The 18,209-nt window shown below is 47.9% G+C and overlaps 1 protein-coding gene across 1 annotated transcript in view; it reads left to right on the top strand.

Annotated features, from left to right (window-relative positions):
- The first annotated feature begins 1,716 nt into the window (after positions 1-1,716).
- Positions 1,717-18,209, top strand: part of SYNPR (synaptoporin) — a 109,937-nt gene continuing 93,444 nt past the window's right edge. The window contains exons 1-2 of the mRNA XM_055806590.1: positions 1,717-1,849; positions 1,950-2,015. Of these exons, the coding sequence (XP_055662565.1) occupies positions 1,832-1,849; positions 1,950-2,015 (84 nt within the window). The 5' untranslated portion in view covers positions 1,717-1,831. The remainder of the gene's footprint in view (positions 1,850-1,949; positions 2,016-18,209) is intronic.

Here is an 18,209-nt window from a genome sequence, read left to right as displayed (position 1 = left end):
ATGAAAAAAACCTAATAAAGGAAACGGCACATGCCGGAGGGAAACTGCAAAGCAACAAAACTTCCCATGGCCAGAACCTGTGCTGGTATAAACTGGGGCTGAGAGCAGATACCGGAGCTGGAAATCTCTGCAGGAGGCAGCACAGTTACCCTGCTTTTCTGGGGGACTGGACTCATTTCTTCTTCAGGTGTGGGAGCTGAGGGCAGATGGCTCACAGGGACCTGGCCCTGCATCCCTGCACCAGCGGGAGGCTCTGGCTGAGAGTCAGAGGGGTAATTGCCTGTCCCTGCCTGCTTGTGCCTTTCAGAGGCTTAGGGATGCTGTGTCCTTGTGCCTCTGCGAGGGACTCTGCCTCCCATGGCACTAGGCCACCCGCAGGCAGTTACTAGAATTTCCGAGAAGCTTGTTATATTTCCTAGAGGTTATTTAAGTAAATAAACAAAAGCTGACTTGGTAACATTTTTAAGGAAAAGTTCTCCTTCTTTTTCCTGTTTGTTGTTTGTTGTTGTTTTTTTTTCTCCTAAGGCAGAAAAAGGAAGGCACAAAAACGTAACCTTTTTTTTCCTCAAAAAAATGAAATATAATTGTAATTCTGACCCCGAAGCTGGTTTATGATAAGGTAAAAAAAAGATTATTTAAAAAAAAATAATAGAACCTGACCCACGCCCATTGAGACCACAGACTTCAGCTGGGTTTGTTGCAGATCCATGACTTTGACACAAAATCCTCTGCCTCAGATTCCAATGAAACCTTCAGAAATGTGTTCCCCCTACATGCATCTTGTTTACTCCACAAACACACTTGGGTTTTTCTTCAAAAAGAGCTTTAGTCTGAGCAAAACTAATTGACTTATTAAACTTTTGCAGATGGCTGATTCCTTACAGGGCATAAAAGCTTCAGGTATTTTTTTTAGGCAGATATCACCATCTCTGACCTACTTAGGGCCCAAATCCTATTTGAGCACTGGTGTCCTGGTGGCACAACTGGTTGTCAGGGTGGCAGTTAAGTTGAATATGCAAATGTTTGCGGAATCAAGGCCTAACTCTTGGTGCTGGATGTGTGCTGTTAAATAGGGTGATGGGTTTGTGCCCTCGGCAATGCCGGGGCAGGCACTGGCTCCATCACAAGCCCCTCATGGTGATGGGTTAAAGCCACGAGGAGCTGGGAATGTGGTGAGCGAGCAAGTGTGGACAGACACAGGGAACAGCAGCTTCTGCCAGGCTGTGCCACCCAGGATGTATTCTAATTATTAAGGTTGTGTTGGGAAACGAGGCCAGAACAACAGCAGGGCAGAAAATGCTGTTCTGCTGTCAAGGAAATGCTGGAAAAGCAGGAGGGAGCGCGTGCTTAGAGAGCAGGCTCGCAGAGCTGCAGCCCTGCGGGGGCCGGGGGCGGCGGGCAAGGCGGCCCCGGGAGGGCGAGAGGGGACAGGAGGACACGGAGCAGCGTGGCACCACCCCTGCGCCTGCTGCTTCACAAAAATATTCATAGTTTCTTTCCAGCCAAAGGGGGGGGGGGGGGGCGCAGTTTGTTGGCTTCCCCCCCCCCCCCTTTTTTTTTTCTTCTATCCCGACGTTTTCCTTTCCGCCCCGAAATAATAATAGAAGAAAATATTAAGAAAAATCGGAAATAGACGAACAGCGATTTACGGAGCGGCGGGCGGAGGCCGGCGCGGTGCCCGGGCGCGGGGCGGCTCCGCGGGGCGGTGCGGGGGGTGCGGGCCCCGCCCGGCTGCTCCGCCCGGCGTGCGCGGGGGCAGCGCCGCGCATCCCCGGCTGGCGGGCGGCTCCGCTCCGCTCGGCTCCGCTCGGCTCCGCGGGGCTGCGGCGCCATGGAGGCGGTGGACCAGGTACGCGGAGCCCCGCGGGCGGGCGGGATCCGGCGGGGGGGGGGGGGGGGGGGGGGGGCGCGGAGCGGGCGCGGTGCTGACTCGCTCTCTCTGCCCGCAGCTCGCCTCCGCGGGCACTTTCCGCGTGGTGAAGGAGCCGCTGGCCTTCCTCAGGGTGCTCGAGTGGGTGAGTGCCGGGGGGCGCGGGGGGGCTGCTCCCAAACTGCGCGCCCCGCGGAACAGGTGGGAGCCGCGCTGGGACGGCGGCGGGGGCTACCGAGGGGCCGGGGGGGGGGACTGGCGTCCTACGGCGAGGCGGCGGGAGGGTTGGCGGGTGCCCCCACCGCCCCATCCTTGTGCTGGCTGTAAACGACTTTTTACAAACGAGGGGGCGCAATAATAATAATAATAATAATTAATAATAAAATCCTCATTATGCATTTAGCAAACTTGTCTCTGGGCCGAGCGGGGAAGGCGACGGATAATTGGTTTGCGGAGCAATGTCACTGTGTGTTGCTGTGATGCTCATTCGTAGTGAAGTCTGCAGGTCAAATGACATCCATCGCCAGTAGGTCTGCGGGAGGAGCGAGCCGCTCTGAACGGAAAGTTCAGAACATGTCACGGAGGATTAATCACATTCCCCTAACGCCGGCTGGCTGGGGAATTATGTAAGCCGCGGATTTTGGGGGGCACGTCCCCACGCGGGTGCGTTTAGCCACATGTTGGCACCCGCTGTGCAGCCAGGCCGCAGGGTGTTTGTGAGGGGCTGGTGAGGTGGGCTGGGGGCAGCTGCTCGCCCCGGACCCCTTCCCAGTCCCTGCTTGCGGTCGGCAGCGCCTCTTCCCCACTGGGCACCTCGACGCAGTGGGTCCCATGGAGATGGGTGATGGGGATGTGGTGGGGCCGTGGGCTTGGGTGACCTGCATGTGGAGGATGGACAAGGCCCCTTGCATTCCTCGCCCAGAGCTCCTGCAAACCCACCTGGCTGCTGCTCCTGCCTTGAGGATGAGCCAGGACACCCAGGGGCTGAGCCCCAGATGTTGCTTTGAGGGTGTTTCAGCTGCTCCGCGGCACTTGCCGTGGAGCAGAAGAAAGGGGAGCAAAGCAATTTCTATGGCCAGTTGCTGCTGGGAACGGGGTCTTTTGACTGCTGGCCCGGTGAAGCTGTGCCTGGTGGTGGTTGGGAAGCGAGCCCCTCTGCGAAGGGCTCTGAGCGGGGGGCCGCAGGCTGTGCCCTTGAGGAAGCTCTTCCCCCCGGCGTGTTGGCATCCTTGGGACAGCAAGTGGGAGCTCTTTTCCCTTGGCAGTGTTCTAGGTCTGTAACTTCTTCCAATGGCCGAAGATAAAAGCTGCCTTTGTCATGGTTGAAAGCCCCCCGCCGAAGTCTTCTGGCTGCTCCAGCTGCACGTTGCCCGTTGGCGTGTACAGGAACACACGTGCGGCTGCATGTAGGCAGAGCTCTTCCGACACAGCTGCAGTGTGTCAGTCCTTGGCAATAAGGGAACGCAGGAGAAGGGAGTGGAGCATGTTAACATTTAAGATGGTCTAAGAAATTACTTTTTCCCCCTTTTGACGCGTATGTGTAAGTAGAACTAAGCACATCTTAGTGTATAATATCTCAGAGTGTGGTAGACTTTATTTTTTTAAAATACTTGAAAGGCTTTTGGGATTACCCAAATTCCAGCTCTATTCGCTTCATCATGTTGCTCCCATCTTCCTCTCACCATGCCTACCAACTGCTATCCACCTCCCTGCCATCTCCAGTCTCGACTGTCTCTCTCTCCCTCAAACTCCTTTTATCAGCCTAATTAGCATTTTAAACTTAAAGACCAAATGCTCCAGCTGATTCTGTGTCCGCTTCCGCATTCCCAGGCAGCCTCGAAGCCCTCGGTGCAGTTGATCAGAACAGTCAAATTACACCACTAATTGCTGGATTTACAGCCGTTTCATTTCAGGTGTTAAATGGTGTGTGAGTGGGGCATTTTTATGCAAAAAGTACTGGTGACAGTGGAATTTATCAGACCTGCTCTTGTTAATGCTGATGAGGTTTTTTTGAGCTTTACAGTAATCACCTGTCAGAGGGTGTGACTGGTGTCATGTGAATGATGTGGCAGCTGAATCATAACACCCAGTTTTACAGAGTTTTAGGATTTGGGAAAGCAAGTGCAGTAATTTTAATGTTGTCTTCTTTTGGCTTATTTGTCATCTAAAAGGGAGGTGTTAACTTCTGCTTTTGAAAAGCTTATGCTTTTTTTAATGCACGTTTCCCAGAAAGCCAAGTTGTGGCTATCTAGTGTGAAAAACAAGCAGGTAGGACACAGAGGGTGGGGAAAGCCCTTTCTGCAATCTGAGCAGGGGAAAACTGGCATTTCTGCCCTGTTGTGTACTATAGCCCATATGCTACTCATGACACCTCTTAACACCTCCCACTAGAGTCCTAGATTGCATCTGCAAAGAAATAAAGTTCATAGCCCAGCTGGTGACACAGTGATCTTGGGCGATGGCTGGCTCTCGTGCTTGCGGGGAGGCTTCGTGGTGTTGCAGCACAGATGGCAGAGGAATGGGGGTTCCTCAGAAAGGCTGCTGGGGTGGAGATGGTGTAGACCGAAAATGTCCTCAGGTGGGCTGGGCAGTCCAGCCTTGAATCTTCACTCTCATCTTCTGGGCAATTTGGGTAGGCCCACGGTAGCTCAGGGGTCCGCGCATCTTTGTTAATAAACCTCTTGCACAACAGTGCTGCTGAAATTTGTGTGTTAACGAGTGCAAACACTTGCAAGTCTGGAGACAGCTGCGGTGGCTGTAGGTTTCTCAGGCATGAAACTGTAGCTATTGCAGAACGAATCCATAGGTGTGCAAATTCCAGTTTACCTATAGTCTGTCTCAGACATGGACCTCTGTCTCTGTACTTTTGTCTCTATATCTAACCTTTTTCAGTCTTCTACTTCGACTGTCACCTAACACCCAGAGACAAGATGCTGAGACAACACTGATTCTTCGGAATATTCACAGCACTGTGATATGTGTTCATTTGTATTTACGACATACATTGTATTTCTTTCAGCCAAGACATTGCATTTAGAAGCCATTAAGAGAACACGTTGGCTCAGCCCAGGAAAAGTTAAGAGAAGGGAGGGGAAGGGTTTGTAGCAATTAAGCAAGAGTTGTGTTTTTTAAACTCTACCTTGGTAACTGTGTACTTGGAGTATGTGGATCACAAACTGAGCTTGGAAAACTGCACATAGCTGTACAAGATAAGCCCTGGGTGTTTCTAGCTTTGAGTCAGCTCTTGCTTCATGACATGTGCTGGGGGCAGGGAAAAGCTGTTTGAAAGCTCTGTGTGTCCTTGCTCTTCTTTATTCCCTTGGCTGTTACTCCACGGATCTTTGCATGAGAAGAGGGTGTCCTTCTGAAGCTTATTTCTCATGATAATCTACTGTGGCACTACAACCAGTTGCAATGTCACAAACCCTATTACAACTTCACTTGAGAAATGACTCTCCTATACACGCACCTGACAGTAATGAATAACGAAAGATGAAAGCAAAGAAATATGTTCATTCGTCTCCCTGGATTAATTTCAGTCCTGTGAATCTCGGGATGTGTTTAGACTGCTTTTATTGGGGTCTGCAAAAAGAGAGCAAGACAAGCAAGTCTGTCAGTTGTGGTCTATTTGTTTCTCAGTCGTTGCCTCTCTGGAGCCTTAACAAAGGCAAATTAAGTGAAAAGCAAGGCTCTGCGCATCGCGGTGTGATGGGTATATGAACTACCTCAGGTATAATCAGGTGGTTACCTGCAAAAATACTTTTGTAAAAGTGGGAACTTTGTATCACTAGGCTGAGGTTTTTAATGAACTTCGCAGCGATTTGCCACAAACAACTTTCCTACTGCAGACCCAAAGCAACCTGACATTTGTCCGGTTTCTGTGTAAAATAACAGGAGCTGCAGTGCTTGTCATAACACCTTTCCCTGTAATCCTCGATAAATAGCAAAGTTGCAGAATCTCAACCCTTTTTGATAGTTGGGAGGTGCTGTGTTTGCCTTGCTGATTATCTGCAGATTGTTTTAAAATACCGTGCAACAAGCTTCCTGCTCCGCCAGCTTGGAGCCCTGTCTGGGCTGGTATGAGCACAAAGACGGTGCAAGTAGCTCTGTCGAAGCCAGTGTCTTTGATGATGAGATGACGATGATGATGATGAAAATGACAGATGCAAGTCATTTATGCTGCAGCACAGATCTTGTGGATGCTGGGGCTTTTTTTGTAGGACAACTTGGAAGTGGACCTGAATGTGTCTGAGGAGCTGTTTTTATTTTTGCCTCTGTGCAGAGAAAATACATTCCAGGCCTTGCCTGACTGCAGCTCATCACTGCTCATGAGCATCTTCATGGGATGTGCCAAAGATTTCCAAAGCAGCGCAGGGCATTTGGACAACAAATCCCCATCCACCTCCAGTGAAAACTGGACAAGAGAGTTGCAAGGTGGTTTGAAAAATCTATGTGTACATGGACTGAGCTAACCTTGCTTTGCTTCCTTGCCTTCATGATGCTGATCATTTGACTGGTGAGCCAGAAAAAGGCCAGGCTGTTGCTAGCCTGGCAAGAGTCAAGCTTGCTTTGCTTGTGTAGATTCTGAAAGGGTTAGCACCCCTTGCCTCGCAAACAGGTGTGTATTTCGAAGGCAAAGGGAATCTGAATCTTGAAAGACTGATAATAAGTCTTGTCTTTTTGTCCTAATGCTGATTGCTCATCTGGCCATGGAGCGCTTTTGTTGGATTATATTTGCATGCATATGAATGGCCATAAGTAGCTGCATGCTTTCAAGTGTGTCCTAGAAAAGCCTAGATATCTTGAGATGCTGAAAATAAATGAAAAAAAAAAATTAAGAAGGTAATGCTTACACGAGGGATGTGTGTTTAGTAGTTTGCTCTACATAGTGTATTATGGGCCTGAGATAATTTGTAGTTGCTTGAGACTCGTCATCACGTTTGCTTAAGCGTGGTTGGTTTTTGCTTAACCGGAAAGCTGCTGTTTGCTCTGGCATGGGCAGAGACTTGAGGTGGTGGAGCAGGGTAACCTTGCAGAAGCTTAAGGCTCCTCAGGAATGCAGGGCTGGAAGAGCTGAATGTTTTTTCTCTGCCCTCATATTGAAAGAGAAACCTTAATAAAATATTTCTTTCTGACTGCTAATGTTGCTTATGCAATGCCAGGATCAAGTGCTGCATTTAGTGTTGGGTCCATCTGTCTTGATGTGTAAGATACACAAACACGTGTGAAAAATGTATTGGTTTTGATGTCTGCCTTGGGATGCAGGTACCTAACTGTTCTTGAGAACCTGGTCCCAGTTGCTACCTCAAAGGTCTTGTAGGTGTAGTGTCAGGTCAATAAAACCTGTGCCACTTAATAAAAAAATGTAAATCCATTTCTATGGCATTTTAATATTAGAAAGGTAATTACCCTGTAACTAACCCTTCTCTGTAAGCTGTCATTAATTGGATGATTTCTTATAGGCAGCTTAGCATAATGCATGCAAAATGCACTGCAGCTCTGTACAGGCAAAAATTGCCACAGTGAAACAATGGGATCCGAGCATCCAAAAACCCCTGAGCCCTGCAAACAGGCTGTATTGGTCCTTGTCACTGGACCTACAACTTCTGACCACGTATCGGGGCATCAGTAATCTGCAGGCAGGGAACTCTGTCGGACAAGTTATTTTTATTAGGAAGAACCGAGAGGTCGATGTTGCCATTAGACATCAGGCTGTGTTGTGTGCGACAGGAGAGATCTGAAAAGTTTTGTAGTCTTACTGAAGCCAGATGTGAAAGCCACGTGTCCCCCTGTCCGTGGGACTGGGATAAAGGCAGCAGAAGCAGTAACAGTGCCTACGTGGTATTTTACCTTGTGGTCTTAACTTCTGAGAGTCTTGTGATTCTGAAACCTTTGGCTTTGATAAACCATATGCTTTTAGAGCAGGGTAGCAGAAGAAGGATGGAAGCCCTAAAGACTGAAAACCCAAAACATGAAAGAGCAGAAAACCTGTCTTGTGATCCCATGGGTTTACACAGAGTGCAGAGAGTTGGCTGTTCTGCATGCTGTTCTGCACGCTGTTCACATGCGTGTTTAGCTGTATGCAGATGATCTTGGAAACTGAAAACTGTGCTTGTCCCATCGAAAGGTTGCAGTTAAAATGGTACAAATGTTGGCACAGGCAAGGAGGGAAGGAGAAGAGGCCAGCAATGCCCAGCCACATTGCAAATAAGTGGCACCTTACATCTGGAAAGTGCCTGCTGTTTTCCACTTAGGCTCATGTTGTGGTCATGGAAGAGTTGATTTTAAAAGGTCGCCTGAAGTTTGTTTAAATTCTGATGATTCTCAAGCAGCCCAGAGTGAGACCTGATATAAAATAATTATGTAGGATTAGCACATATGGTTGAGATACGTGCTCCAGGAATCAGGAGGTTTTGGAGTTATGTACTGCTTCCGTGGAAATTCCTGGGTGAAACCGATAAAAGCTCCTCGTGATAAGACATTGCAATGGCTGGCATTATCTGAGTGTGGCTGCTTCAAGCATTAGGAATAGAAGATGAGGAGAGAGACTCATTAATGCTAAATTTGATTACATATGCAAACCAGGTTTCTATGAAGGGAAGAACAAAAATGATCTGACTTTCAAACTAGCAAGGAGATGCACGGAGATAGAGGGCTCTGCCATTAGACATACACGGTTAAAGTCTCCTTGCCAATTTTTATGAGGGAGATGTTCCAGTCATCACTCCTGTAAATCAGCGTCTGCATAATTGGAGCCCCGGGTGAAAGCCCTGCATGTTGACATCTCTGGATTCAAATGTTGCAGCTGGGGGAGGACAGGCTCAGAGGTGCCTGTGACAAAACCCTTTCATCATGGATCCTGTAACCCCCAAGCTGACCTGGCTTCATGGCACAGGTGTAGTCCCAAGGGGCAGGAGACCTCCTGGTTGCTGGCTGAAACCTCTGCCCTGCTCTGGGAGTGAGGACCCCCTCCTGATGCAGGGGAAGGGGGGAGGAAAGAAGCAGGGTAGCGCTGGGCTCTGCGCAGGGCTGGCAATGGAAGACAAAGTGCTCACATCACACCCCTGCTAGCACCGCTGTCCCCTTAGGCACCAAATAAAAGTAGTTAAGTAGTAGTATGGTCCTGGGGTGCAGTGTGGCAAACAGCACTTGGCCAGCTGGCTGGCTGTCCAGCCCAGCAACTGGCCAAAAGGGTCTTAATGGCTTTTGCTCTCAGGGGGCACCTGCAAAGTGCTGCAAGGAACGTTATTGAAAGGAGCATACAGCGTGGAGCCTCGGCTTTTAAGGTGTTTGTTCGAAGTGGTATATGTACTGCAAAGTGTGACATAGTTGCTAAGGTGACAGCTTGCTTGCTTTTTGGCAAAAGCCAAAGAATACTGAATATAGAAAAACTGTAAGCTTTTGCTTTGTTTAATTTGCACAGTTTTATCTTCTGGCTATCGTAGAGACTTCTCAGGTTTGTCCTTGGAAGCAGTGTTTTCCCATTCAGAATACTTCACTCCCCATTCTTAAGGAAGTGCTTAGATTGCATAAAATCATGGGGGGTTTCAGTGACTATAATTGTAGGTACAAATCGTGGCATGGAAAGGGCTTGTTAATAGCATTCAGTAAGGAAATATTCTCTAAGAACCTTTTATATAAGCAAAAAATATGAGATGTTGTCTCATTAGCAGCCTATGGATGCGGGCACATCCATGATCACATAGTCCAGAAGATTTTTGCATGTAGTATTGGCATGCATTTTCAAAGTGCTTGAATTGAAGCAGAAATGCATGGTGAGGTGAGAACTGGTGTTGGTCAGGCTCAGGTGTTTGTTGGTGTGAGAGGGAGGGAAGTCCAGGCAGGGAGTCTTGGATCGGGCAGCTCGGTTGCTGCTGTGGTTGTGTATTTTCATAGTGCTGCTAGGGGAGAAGGATCAGCAAAGGATTAGACTGATGTAGCCCCTCAAGAAGGGGCTTTCTGGATGAGCAGCCATCTGTGGCATGAAGCAGTGTTCTGGTCCTCAGCGTGGAGAGGAAAGCAGAAAGGTCTCTCAAGCCTAATGCCAACTTTGGTCTTTAAAGCAGTGGGGTATGTAAATGGCCGGGAAAGGCTGAAGTAATGTGCTCATTGCCCTTTATTGTTTTACCTTTTCCTTCTCTGTGATGTTCTAATGGATAGACAAATGTGTTTCTCTGAACAAGCTGTTCTGTCTGTGCCTCTTCCAAAATGCCTCGGTGTCTGGGGAAGAGGCTGTGTTAGAGGCAGAGCCTGCGGGAGCTGCTGAGCTAATGCTGTGGGGAGCAGAAAGTGCTGCAGCCCGGAGCTTGGGATGAAATCTGGGGGAGCTTTGTGGGCTCCTGTTCCTAGAGAAGTGCTGGTGCAGATGTCCCAGCCCCAATTTGGCAGTGCAATTGCAAGGTAAAAGTTGGCGAGGGTATTTTCAGAATGGTCAGAGATCGTGTCACCCTGCACAGGGGCTCTTGCTGGGGGACTGGGGATGTCTCTTTGCTGAGAAGACCCCCAACAAGCATCCTAGGCAGAGATGTGCAGGGGGCAGATACTCTCCCATTCCTCTGTGTTAAGGAAGCAGGAGAAAAACTGTGGAGCAGGAGGATTTCAATAAAGTATTATACATTTCCAGATGAGAGGTGTACTGTCCCAGACCCACTGTCAGAAATAAATCTGATTTGACTGTCCTGAAAAACCCCCAACCTGTCAACTTGATCTTTATTCCATGAGAAATACCAGACCCTGCTGCAAACAGCCTGACTGAATATTCCTGAGAAGTGCTCAAGAACCTGAAGTACTGAGGGTGAAATTCTGCCCAGAAGATCTCAGAAAAAAATGCCACCTAACATCGGCAAGATCATTGATACATCAGGAAGTGATTTATAGCAACAGCTCTTTGAATTTCAAGAAGTGGTTGTGTCTGTCCTCAGTCTTCACTCTTCCTGATGCCATTTCTCTGCCCTCCTGTGTTATTTCTCAGGTGATGCAAATCCAGAGTTTCTGTTGCTTGAAGTAATAAGCCTCAGCTCAAATCCTTTGGCACTTGCATGTTGGGTGCTTGTATTAGGGGCCCGTGTTTGACACTGCCAATCTTCCTAATATTAGGTGAAAAGCCTCAGTGGCACCCCAAATAATACTATAAAAGTAGCAAAATCTTCCTTGCTAGCTTCTCAGAAACTAAGGACACAACAGGCTGCTTGGCTCAGGCTCCCCGATGTGGGCCATATGATGGCCTATGACTGCCTTCAGTATCCAAGTCAAAATACCCTAGAATGCCAGGAAATACCTTAGAGTTATTTAACAAGCAAACTTGAGCCTTGCTTGAACTGTTTTCAGAATAATCTTCTCCCTGGCTGTGCGCTGGAGGTATGCTTGAAGCAAAACAAGGCGAGTCCCCCATTTGTGTGCAAGTTTAAAAACCACATAGTTGCTTACCCTGCTATTCCTCATGCAGAGGCTATGTTACACACAAAGCAGCACTGCTCTGCATCAGTGTTTTACCCTATTTAAAACATCTTTTCATATGGAGAGAGTGGTGGCTGGGAGCGGTTGAACATAGCAAGGTCACAGCTCTCTGTTGGGACCATAAGAGGGAATGATGCCTGTGAGGGTGTATCATGTCCAGCCCAGTGGGGTTAGGTCTGATACTGGAAAATGGGTTATTACTGCAGAATATGTATATTGAGATAATTTTTCTTTGGAGTTGAGCAGTTTCTCCAAGTGCTTTTTCAGAGGCTGTGCTTGAAAGCCAAAGCAAGTGTGGGATTCCCCCACCGCCAAATCCAGCAGCTGATAAATCCAGCAGAGCTCTCCTGATTGCCATCTCCAAGGGCAGTCAGCGTGCTGGAGTGGAATTAGGTCCTGGTTCGAAAGAACACGCCTGCCAAAAAATTAAACAATGGATGTCTTCCTGTTTAATTTTAACATTTTAATTAAATTCTTTGCTGCTGTGTGCCTTTGATCTCAGCAAGCTGATATACATGGTGTCTGCTGTTGTGTCGTAGCAGTGTTTTGTTCTAATCTTGCACACAGACGCAAGGATGCATTTGAGTATGGATAAAAGTGCAAAAGCTGCACGCTGCCAGGTACCAAGTGCGTCGCAGACTGACTTTTCCAACTGGTGACCACAGGCATGTGGAAAGAGAGATGATTCAAGAGTATGACTCAACCGAGCTTCTTTCTGAACATATTCTCTCCCCATTTTTAATCTACTTCTGTGAATGGTACTGCAAGAAGAGTTTCCTTGATGGAATTACTCATTGAGAGAGTTGAGGCCAGGAGCAGAGATTTCATTGCAAAACATTCACTTTCATGTGGGTTAATTAATAAAGTTTGATCCTTCAGAGCAAAAGCAGAGCTGTATGGCATTGGCTAGGCACCTCTATTGATTAGTCCCAGCCGAGTGCCAGGTTTGGGAGCGTTTGGCAGGCTGCCGGCTTGCGGTGCGGCACTGGGTGCTGAGCGGCGCGCAGCCGAGCAGCCCCACCGCAGCCCATCTCAAAATGTGTGGAAGGGTCTGCAAATAGAGACGAGGTAACACATCGTCTCCCCTGCACCGTTGGGGGCTGGGCTTCGATGATGATGAGAGGCGGTAAATGAGCTGGGAGCACGTGGTATTTTCATAGCAAGGAAACATGTTAGAGCGAGTTTCCTCGTGTGTTACAGCGTGGGGCAGGTAGCTGAGGGGTGTGTGGAGTGTTTGTGCTTTGCAATTTGGGCTGTACCTTGATGTCAGGGAAGCATCTGTCATTGCTGCATCAAAAAGTCATTGGTGGAGCTGATTTGGTAAAACAGATTTCATTTTCTTGGGGGAAAAGTAATTTTTAATCTAAATTTCCATTGGAAACTGGCACTCTGGTGAGATCATGAATGAAGAAAAATTTATGCCAGAAACTACAACATTTCATCATGAAATATTTCTGTAAAGAAGCCGTGGTTGGGTCCCATTCTCCTTCTCCTCTCCACACCCCACTGCAGTGCCCTGGGCTTGCCCCTCCCAGAGCAGCCGGTGATGGATCACATCACCCGTGACCCCCCTGTGCACCGGGACGGTGCGTCCGGCTGTGGAGCCCGACTGACAGAGCAGGGGCAGAGCGAGGGGCCAGCCCGGGCTCCTCAGGGGCACAGCAGTGTCCCCAGGGTGGCTGTTGCAAGCCCTTGGCACTGGGACTTAGAAAGAGGAGGCTACGTTTTTTGAGAGACAACTTGTTTTGAAAAAGATGAGTGAGTCTCCAATGCAGAAAATGGTTTTGGTGGGAAATTTTCAGCTGATCTAAGGCAGCATTTACATATTGGTGTTGTAGTTCATGCTTGTGTGCCTAGCCCTTCTCTTGGTCAAATGTGGAGCGTTTCAGGGCTGTGCTGAGGCAGCACAGTCCACTGAGCAGGGAATCGGTGAGCCATGCTCCTCAGCGCCTTGTTCTGCTGCGTTGGCTCCGTGGGCTGTACGCGCTGCCGCTGCTGCCAGCGCAGCCTGTCACTCGTGGCAGGCGGCTCTGCGGAGAGGGCGCCCGTTCCAGCACAGAATCTGTGCCTGTCCAGATTGCGCGGCCCTGGCAGGCAGCAGGAGCTGGCTTCGCGGTGGGCCGACATATGCGGGGGACTCTGGCTGTGCCACGCGGCAGAACGCCTCCCGCTGCCACGTCACCGCGCTTCCCGGGCAGGGATGATGCCGTGAAAATGAGCTCCTTGCCTGCGGTCCTCCACGGCCCGCCACTCCCACTGCAGGGACCAAGTGCTGTCACTGCTTTTTTTGTTTTGTTTGGTTTTGGGTTTTATTTATTTATTATCCCCTTTTCTTTTTTTTCATCCCCTTCGTCATGGCTTTCACAGCAGAATGACAGCAACAGGAGACCGAGGCGGACCTCGGGTCTCATGGCAGAACCGATCCAGCACAGCATGCGTTGCTGAGGAGTTAAATAGAAAAGCTCTTTCTGCTCTATAGCTCGCTGTGGCATAGTTCATTCATTTTTAAAAATAGGTTTCCATCTTTTTGTTTATGTGCTCGTTAGCGCTGGCCACCCATGGGTGCAGCATTGGTTGTTAATGCAGCTGAAGAGGCTCTGACAGAGCTAATAAATGGTTTTGGCGCAGCTTAGTCCCCCAAAAGTAGTGACTCAGCAACGATCAAACGTCTCTCATGGGACAAACAGTTCCCAGCTATTCCCAATTTGCCATAAAACCTGCATGTCACTGGGCTGCCGGGAGGCAGGGCTCGAGTACCCCACATCTGTATTCCTTCTGTGCAGAGAGATTGCTAAGCATGTCCTGGGTGGTAGGACAAGAGTACTCTTGCCTGGTTCAAAAGAGGGTTTTTTTCTGGGGATTTTTACACTCCACCCCATGATGCGCTTTGGGATGCATTCAGCTTTCTCTTCTGAATAGGGCTCCAGATGATGGAAATAAATTATCATAAATTAGAATAGATTGCACTCCTCAGCATCTCTACATCTGTCATTATGTTTCTTTAACAGTTCAGTTTAACATTTATACACACTCTGACAGCAGATACTGGTGTGTATGCTATAAATATTGGCTTGGAGAAGACATTAATGGAGTTTAGGTAAACGTTTGATGCCGCTGAGATTCCATTCCATATGGTGGTATGCAGCAAAATCGGATTCAACGTGCCATGTATAGTGCTTGTGTATTCCCTATAGACCATCCTCCTGGCGTTTCATCAGCTTACCACGTTACCAAGAAAGCACAGGTGCCTTCAAAGAGGGAAACGAGCTTCTTGCAGTCTGTTCTGGTTTTTACAACCTGTATTGTTCGTGATGTTTACAGCCGACGTGCAACATGTACAGACGGGAAGGGCTCAGGGAAAAGAGATGTCTTGCAGAAGCAGTGGTCAGGAATTAGCCAACGAGTCGTGGGAGCGCTCTGTTTTGTACGTGTACGAAGGAGACCCATGGGTTTTGCTGGCCAAGATGCCTTTTTGTTAGACAGAAACTGAGTAATGGAGCAAAAGTTTTGCATGTTGGTTCGTTACAGTTGTTAAACATTAAATTTGTGACTCTTAACCCCTGATGAAACTGTCACCAAAACCACACGTGGGGAGCGTGGCTTCAGGGTTTGAAGAGGCTGGCACGTGTCCCACTGGCTTGCAGGAGGACAAATAGCCAAGACCATCGCAGCAAGAAATAGATTCCGGTCCCTCTGGTGTTCCTTCTGTAGTTCAACAGAAACTGGATGTCTCCCACAAGTTTGTTGTTTTGGTGGGTTTTGTTTGTTTTGCTAATTGCAACACCTTGATTAGTGCAGCCTGATGATGTGGCTGCCTCCACTGCAGTATATCTCTGATTTTCCCCTCTTTCAAGCTAGCATGATGGCCAGAAGTGTGTTGTCTGGCTCAACGCCGCGGAGGGGCAGTTGGGGTAAAGCAGCTGGGCAGTCCATCCTCTGTGCCTGATGTGGGACCCTGGGAAACATCTGGCTCATGCCAGCCCTGGGGCACATCTGCCACAGAGAGGAGCACGGCTGCTTCATTTGCCCCTGTGTAATGCAATGTAAGTAATGAAGTAACCGTAAGGTACAAACTGGCTCAAAGCAGGGCAGTCCGAAGAGAAAGTGCTCTTCACACTGTAAATTGCTAAAAGGTCTTTATGATGCCAGTGGATTAAAAATCTGAGAAGAAAAAACCCTCCAGTGCTGTAAGTTCAAGATGCATCTTTTAAAAGCTGCTGGTGGGGAGGGGAAGAGATAACTTATCTGAATGGAAATGTATTTAAACCCTGTATCTTGTACAGTTCTGTGTTACCGCAAAGAAAACAGTGTATTCCCTGTCACTTGGAGAGCTGGAGCATTTTTGTATAGGCTGAGTGGGATTCTGTGATAATGGTACCCCTTTTGATCTGAATCATTAGCCAAATTTTCAGATCTTTGCCAGTTATTTTTTTTTAAAAGAAGTTACTTCGGATGTTTCGGTGATGTACTCATGCTTATTTGCACCAGCAGTATGGAAGAGCCTGGCACGTTCCTGTGTCCCGTGAGGGACCCTGCATCCTCAGGCTCCTTCCCCATGGCTGGGCAGAGATCTCTCTCTTACCTTTTCTCATGTTTCCAGGTTTTCTGCCTCAACTTTCCCTCTCGTTTTGGCTCCTGCAGGAAAAAGATGTTTTGCAAAACCATTAGCAGAATGCTTCCACCCAGAGCAAAATGTTGCCCGTGATTTTCCTTTGAATAGCTTGTTCTGTCTGTCTGAGCTTGAGGCTGGCATTTATGTCTCTTGAATGATGCAATAAAGGAACTAAACTGTGTTTAAAGAAAGGCAGCATTTACATTTATCTGATGTTAAAGGCATTGTAGCCCAGCCAACAAGATTTCATGGTGAGCCTCGCTCCAGTGAGGAAACCTTTAGCCTTCTCCGAGCTGAAACTCCAGGGAGCACTTCCAAAGCGCTGAAATTTTTATCATTATTTGTTGTATTTTCTGCATCCTTTGTCTCTTTGAGGACTGGACACTGCAGACCTGGGCACTCTGGGTGCAGCCCCTGCCACGTAGCTACGACAGACGTGGGCTTCTCCGTGATGGCCTCATGCGAGCACGCTGACTTTGAGAAGGGATGTGCAGCAGGAGGAAATGAATGCCAACAATCTGCATCAGATCATTTGTCATGCGAATATTTCCTTGAATTGTTTGTTTAATTAATTGCAATTTTTAATTTAGCTCTGCTCTCAACTGTGAAGATACTCTTGGGTGGAGGGGAGAGAAAGAAGCCCTTATTCTGGGTGGGTTTTTCTGTTTGTTTTCAAATATACATGATGTTCTCATAGGAAATGGGTCTATTTACTCCTTTTTCATTAAACCTGCCAGGTTTTAGCTTTCACATATGACTGATGTTTGTAGATCCCAAAGCTATTTGTTTTAGGCTTTCTGTCCCCATAGCAAACCTGGAGATGACCTGTTCTTAGTTCCTGCTGTCACCTGTACCTGGCTGAAAGGCCCTTCGGGGTAGGACGGGAGAGAAGTCGCACTTTTTGCACTCCAATCAGTGCTGGATTCGGAGTTTAAAAATATCACAAGTGAAAAACATGGATGTGAGTCATACAGAAAACACCCTTCATTTCTAAGGGAATATAAATATCAGAAAAACACATTCTTCAGATGTTTCCTCCTCCTGAGAGGTAGCCATATCCAAGATTTCTGTTTGAAGTGTTCAATCATAAACATCAGTCCCCTGCTGTCAGAGTGACCACTAGATGCAGGAGACGCCTATTAAATGTTTATAGCTAATGCTTTGCCAGAGCTACATCAGTCACGAGGGTCTGGGTGAGCTTTGCATGAAGGGAAGAGGCGAAGAAGCCTGCAACTGCACTGCTTGGGTCAAGGTACTCAAGCGATCTCAATCTGCAGTAAATGCCTCACTTCTGGAAAGTTTGGTCCTCACTTTGGACCGAAACACTCATCAATATCTAACACATCTGTGTTAGATCCAGAACAGCATCTCTTGCATGCTTTTGGGGGCGTGAGCTCTTTTCAGTCATCCTCTTTGCCCCTGGCAGCTGGGAGACTATAATTTTGTATCAGCTGGGCTTAGTGGTTTTTTGAAGCAAGCGTGTGTTAAAATGCATATGCATTTCCCTGTGTTTTTACAAGATTAATATTTTAAAGGCTATTTAATACAAAATTGCTGAAAATTATTTAAATCTGAGACATGCTGGAGAGATCAGAGAACTGTTATCAACTGTTGAATTAGTAATGTTGAATTAGACATGAGAAAATCCTTTTCAATTTAAGTGGCTTTTCTTAGAACTTTTTGCATGTTTAATATCTTCATTCATCCTTCTAACGGTTGTTCCAGTTTTGGCTCTCCCTGAGTATCCGTGCCAATGTGCACAGTGCATCAGGGTCTGAACTGTATCCATTCAGCCACACTGTACATCCCTGAGGGCCATCAGGGAGCCCCCAGACCACTTGTCTCAGGGGTCCTTTTTCCTCCTGTGGATGCATGCGGTGCGAAGATTGAGCCCTTCATGGATAATTTCATGCTTGTGTTTGAAAAGCTTGGTTGTGCGGCTGTCTGAGAGAATGGAGATCATGAGTGCCCTTTGGTGTAGACACTTCAGCGTTACCTTCCAAGAATCAAAATTAAAAGTTTGAACTGGGCACAGCATATGCATGATATTTTGCAAGAATGCTACTGTGAGGCTGTGCGAGGGGAATTAACCATGTGGCTTTTTTTCCTTCAGAACTCTTGGAGAGGGTCGGCCTCTCTCCAGTCCCCGTTGATAACAAGCTGCTGTGGGAGCTTAGCGGAGCAATGTGTGTCCTGGTTGCACCAGATGGATCTCATTTGTGTTGCTGTTCATAGTCATGATAGGCAGCAAATGGAGTGGAGCCTCGGGCA

The sequence above is a fragment of the Falco peregrinus genome, chromosome 5 (assembly GCF_023634155.1).
Source record: "Falco peregrinus isolate bFalPer1 chromosome 5, bFalPer1.pri, whole genome shotgun sequence".
Lineage (NCBI taxonomy): Eukaryota > Metazoa > Chordata > Aves > Falconiformes > Falconidae > Falco > Falco peregrinus.
This window is presented reverse-complemented; position numbering and strand designations above follow the sequence as displayed.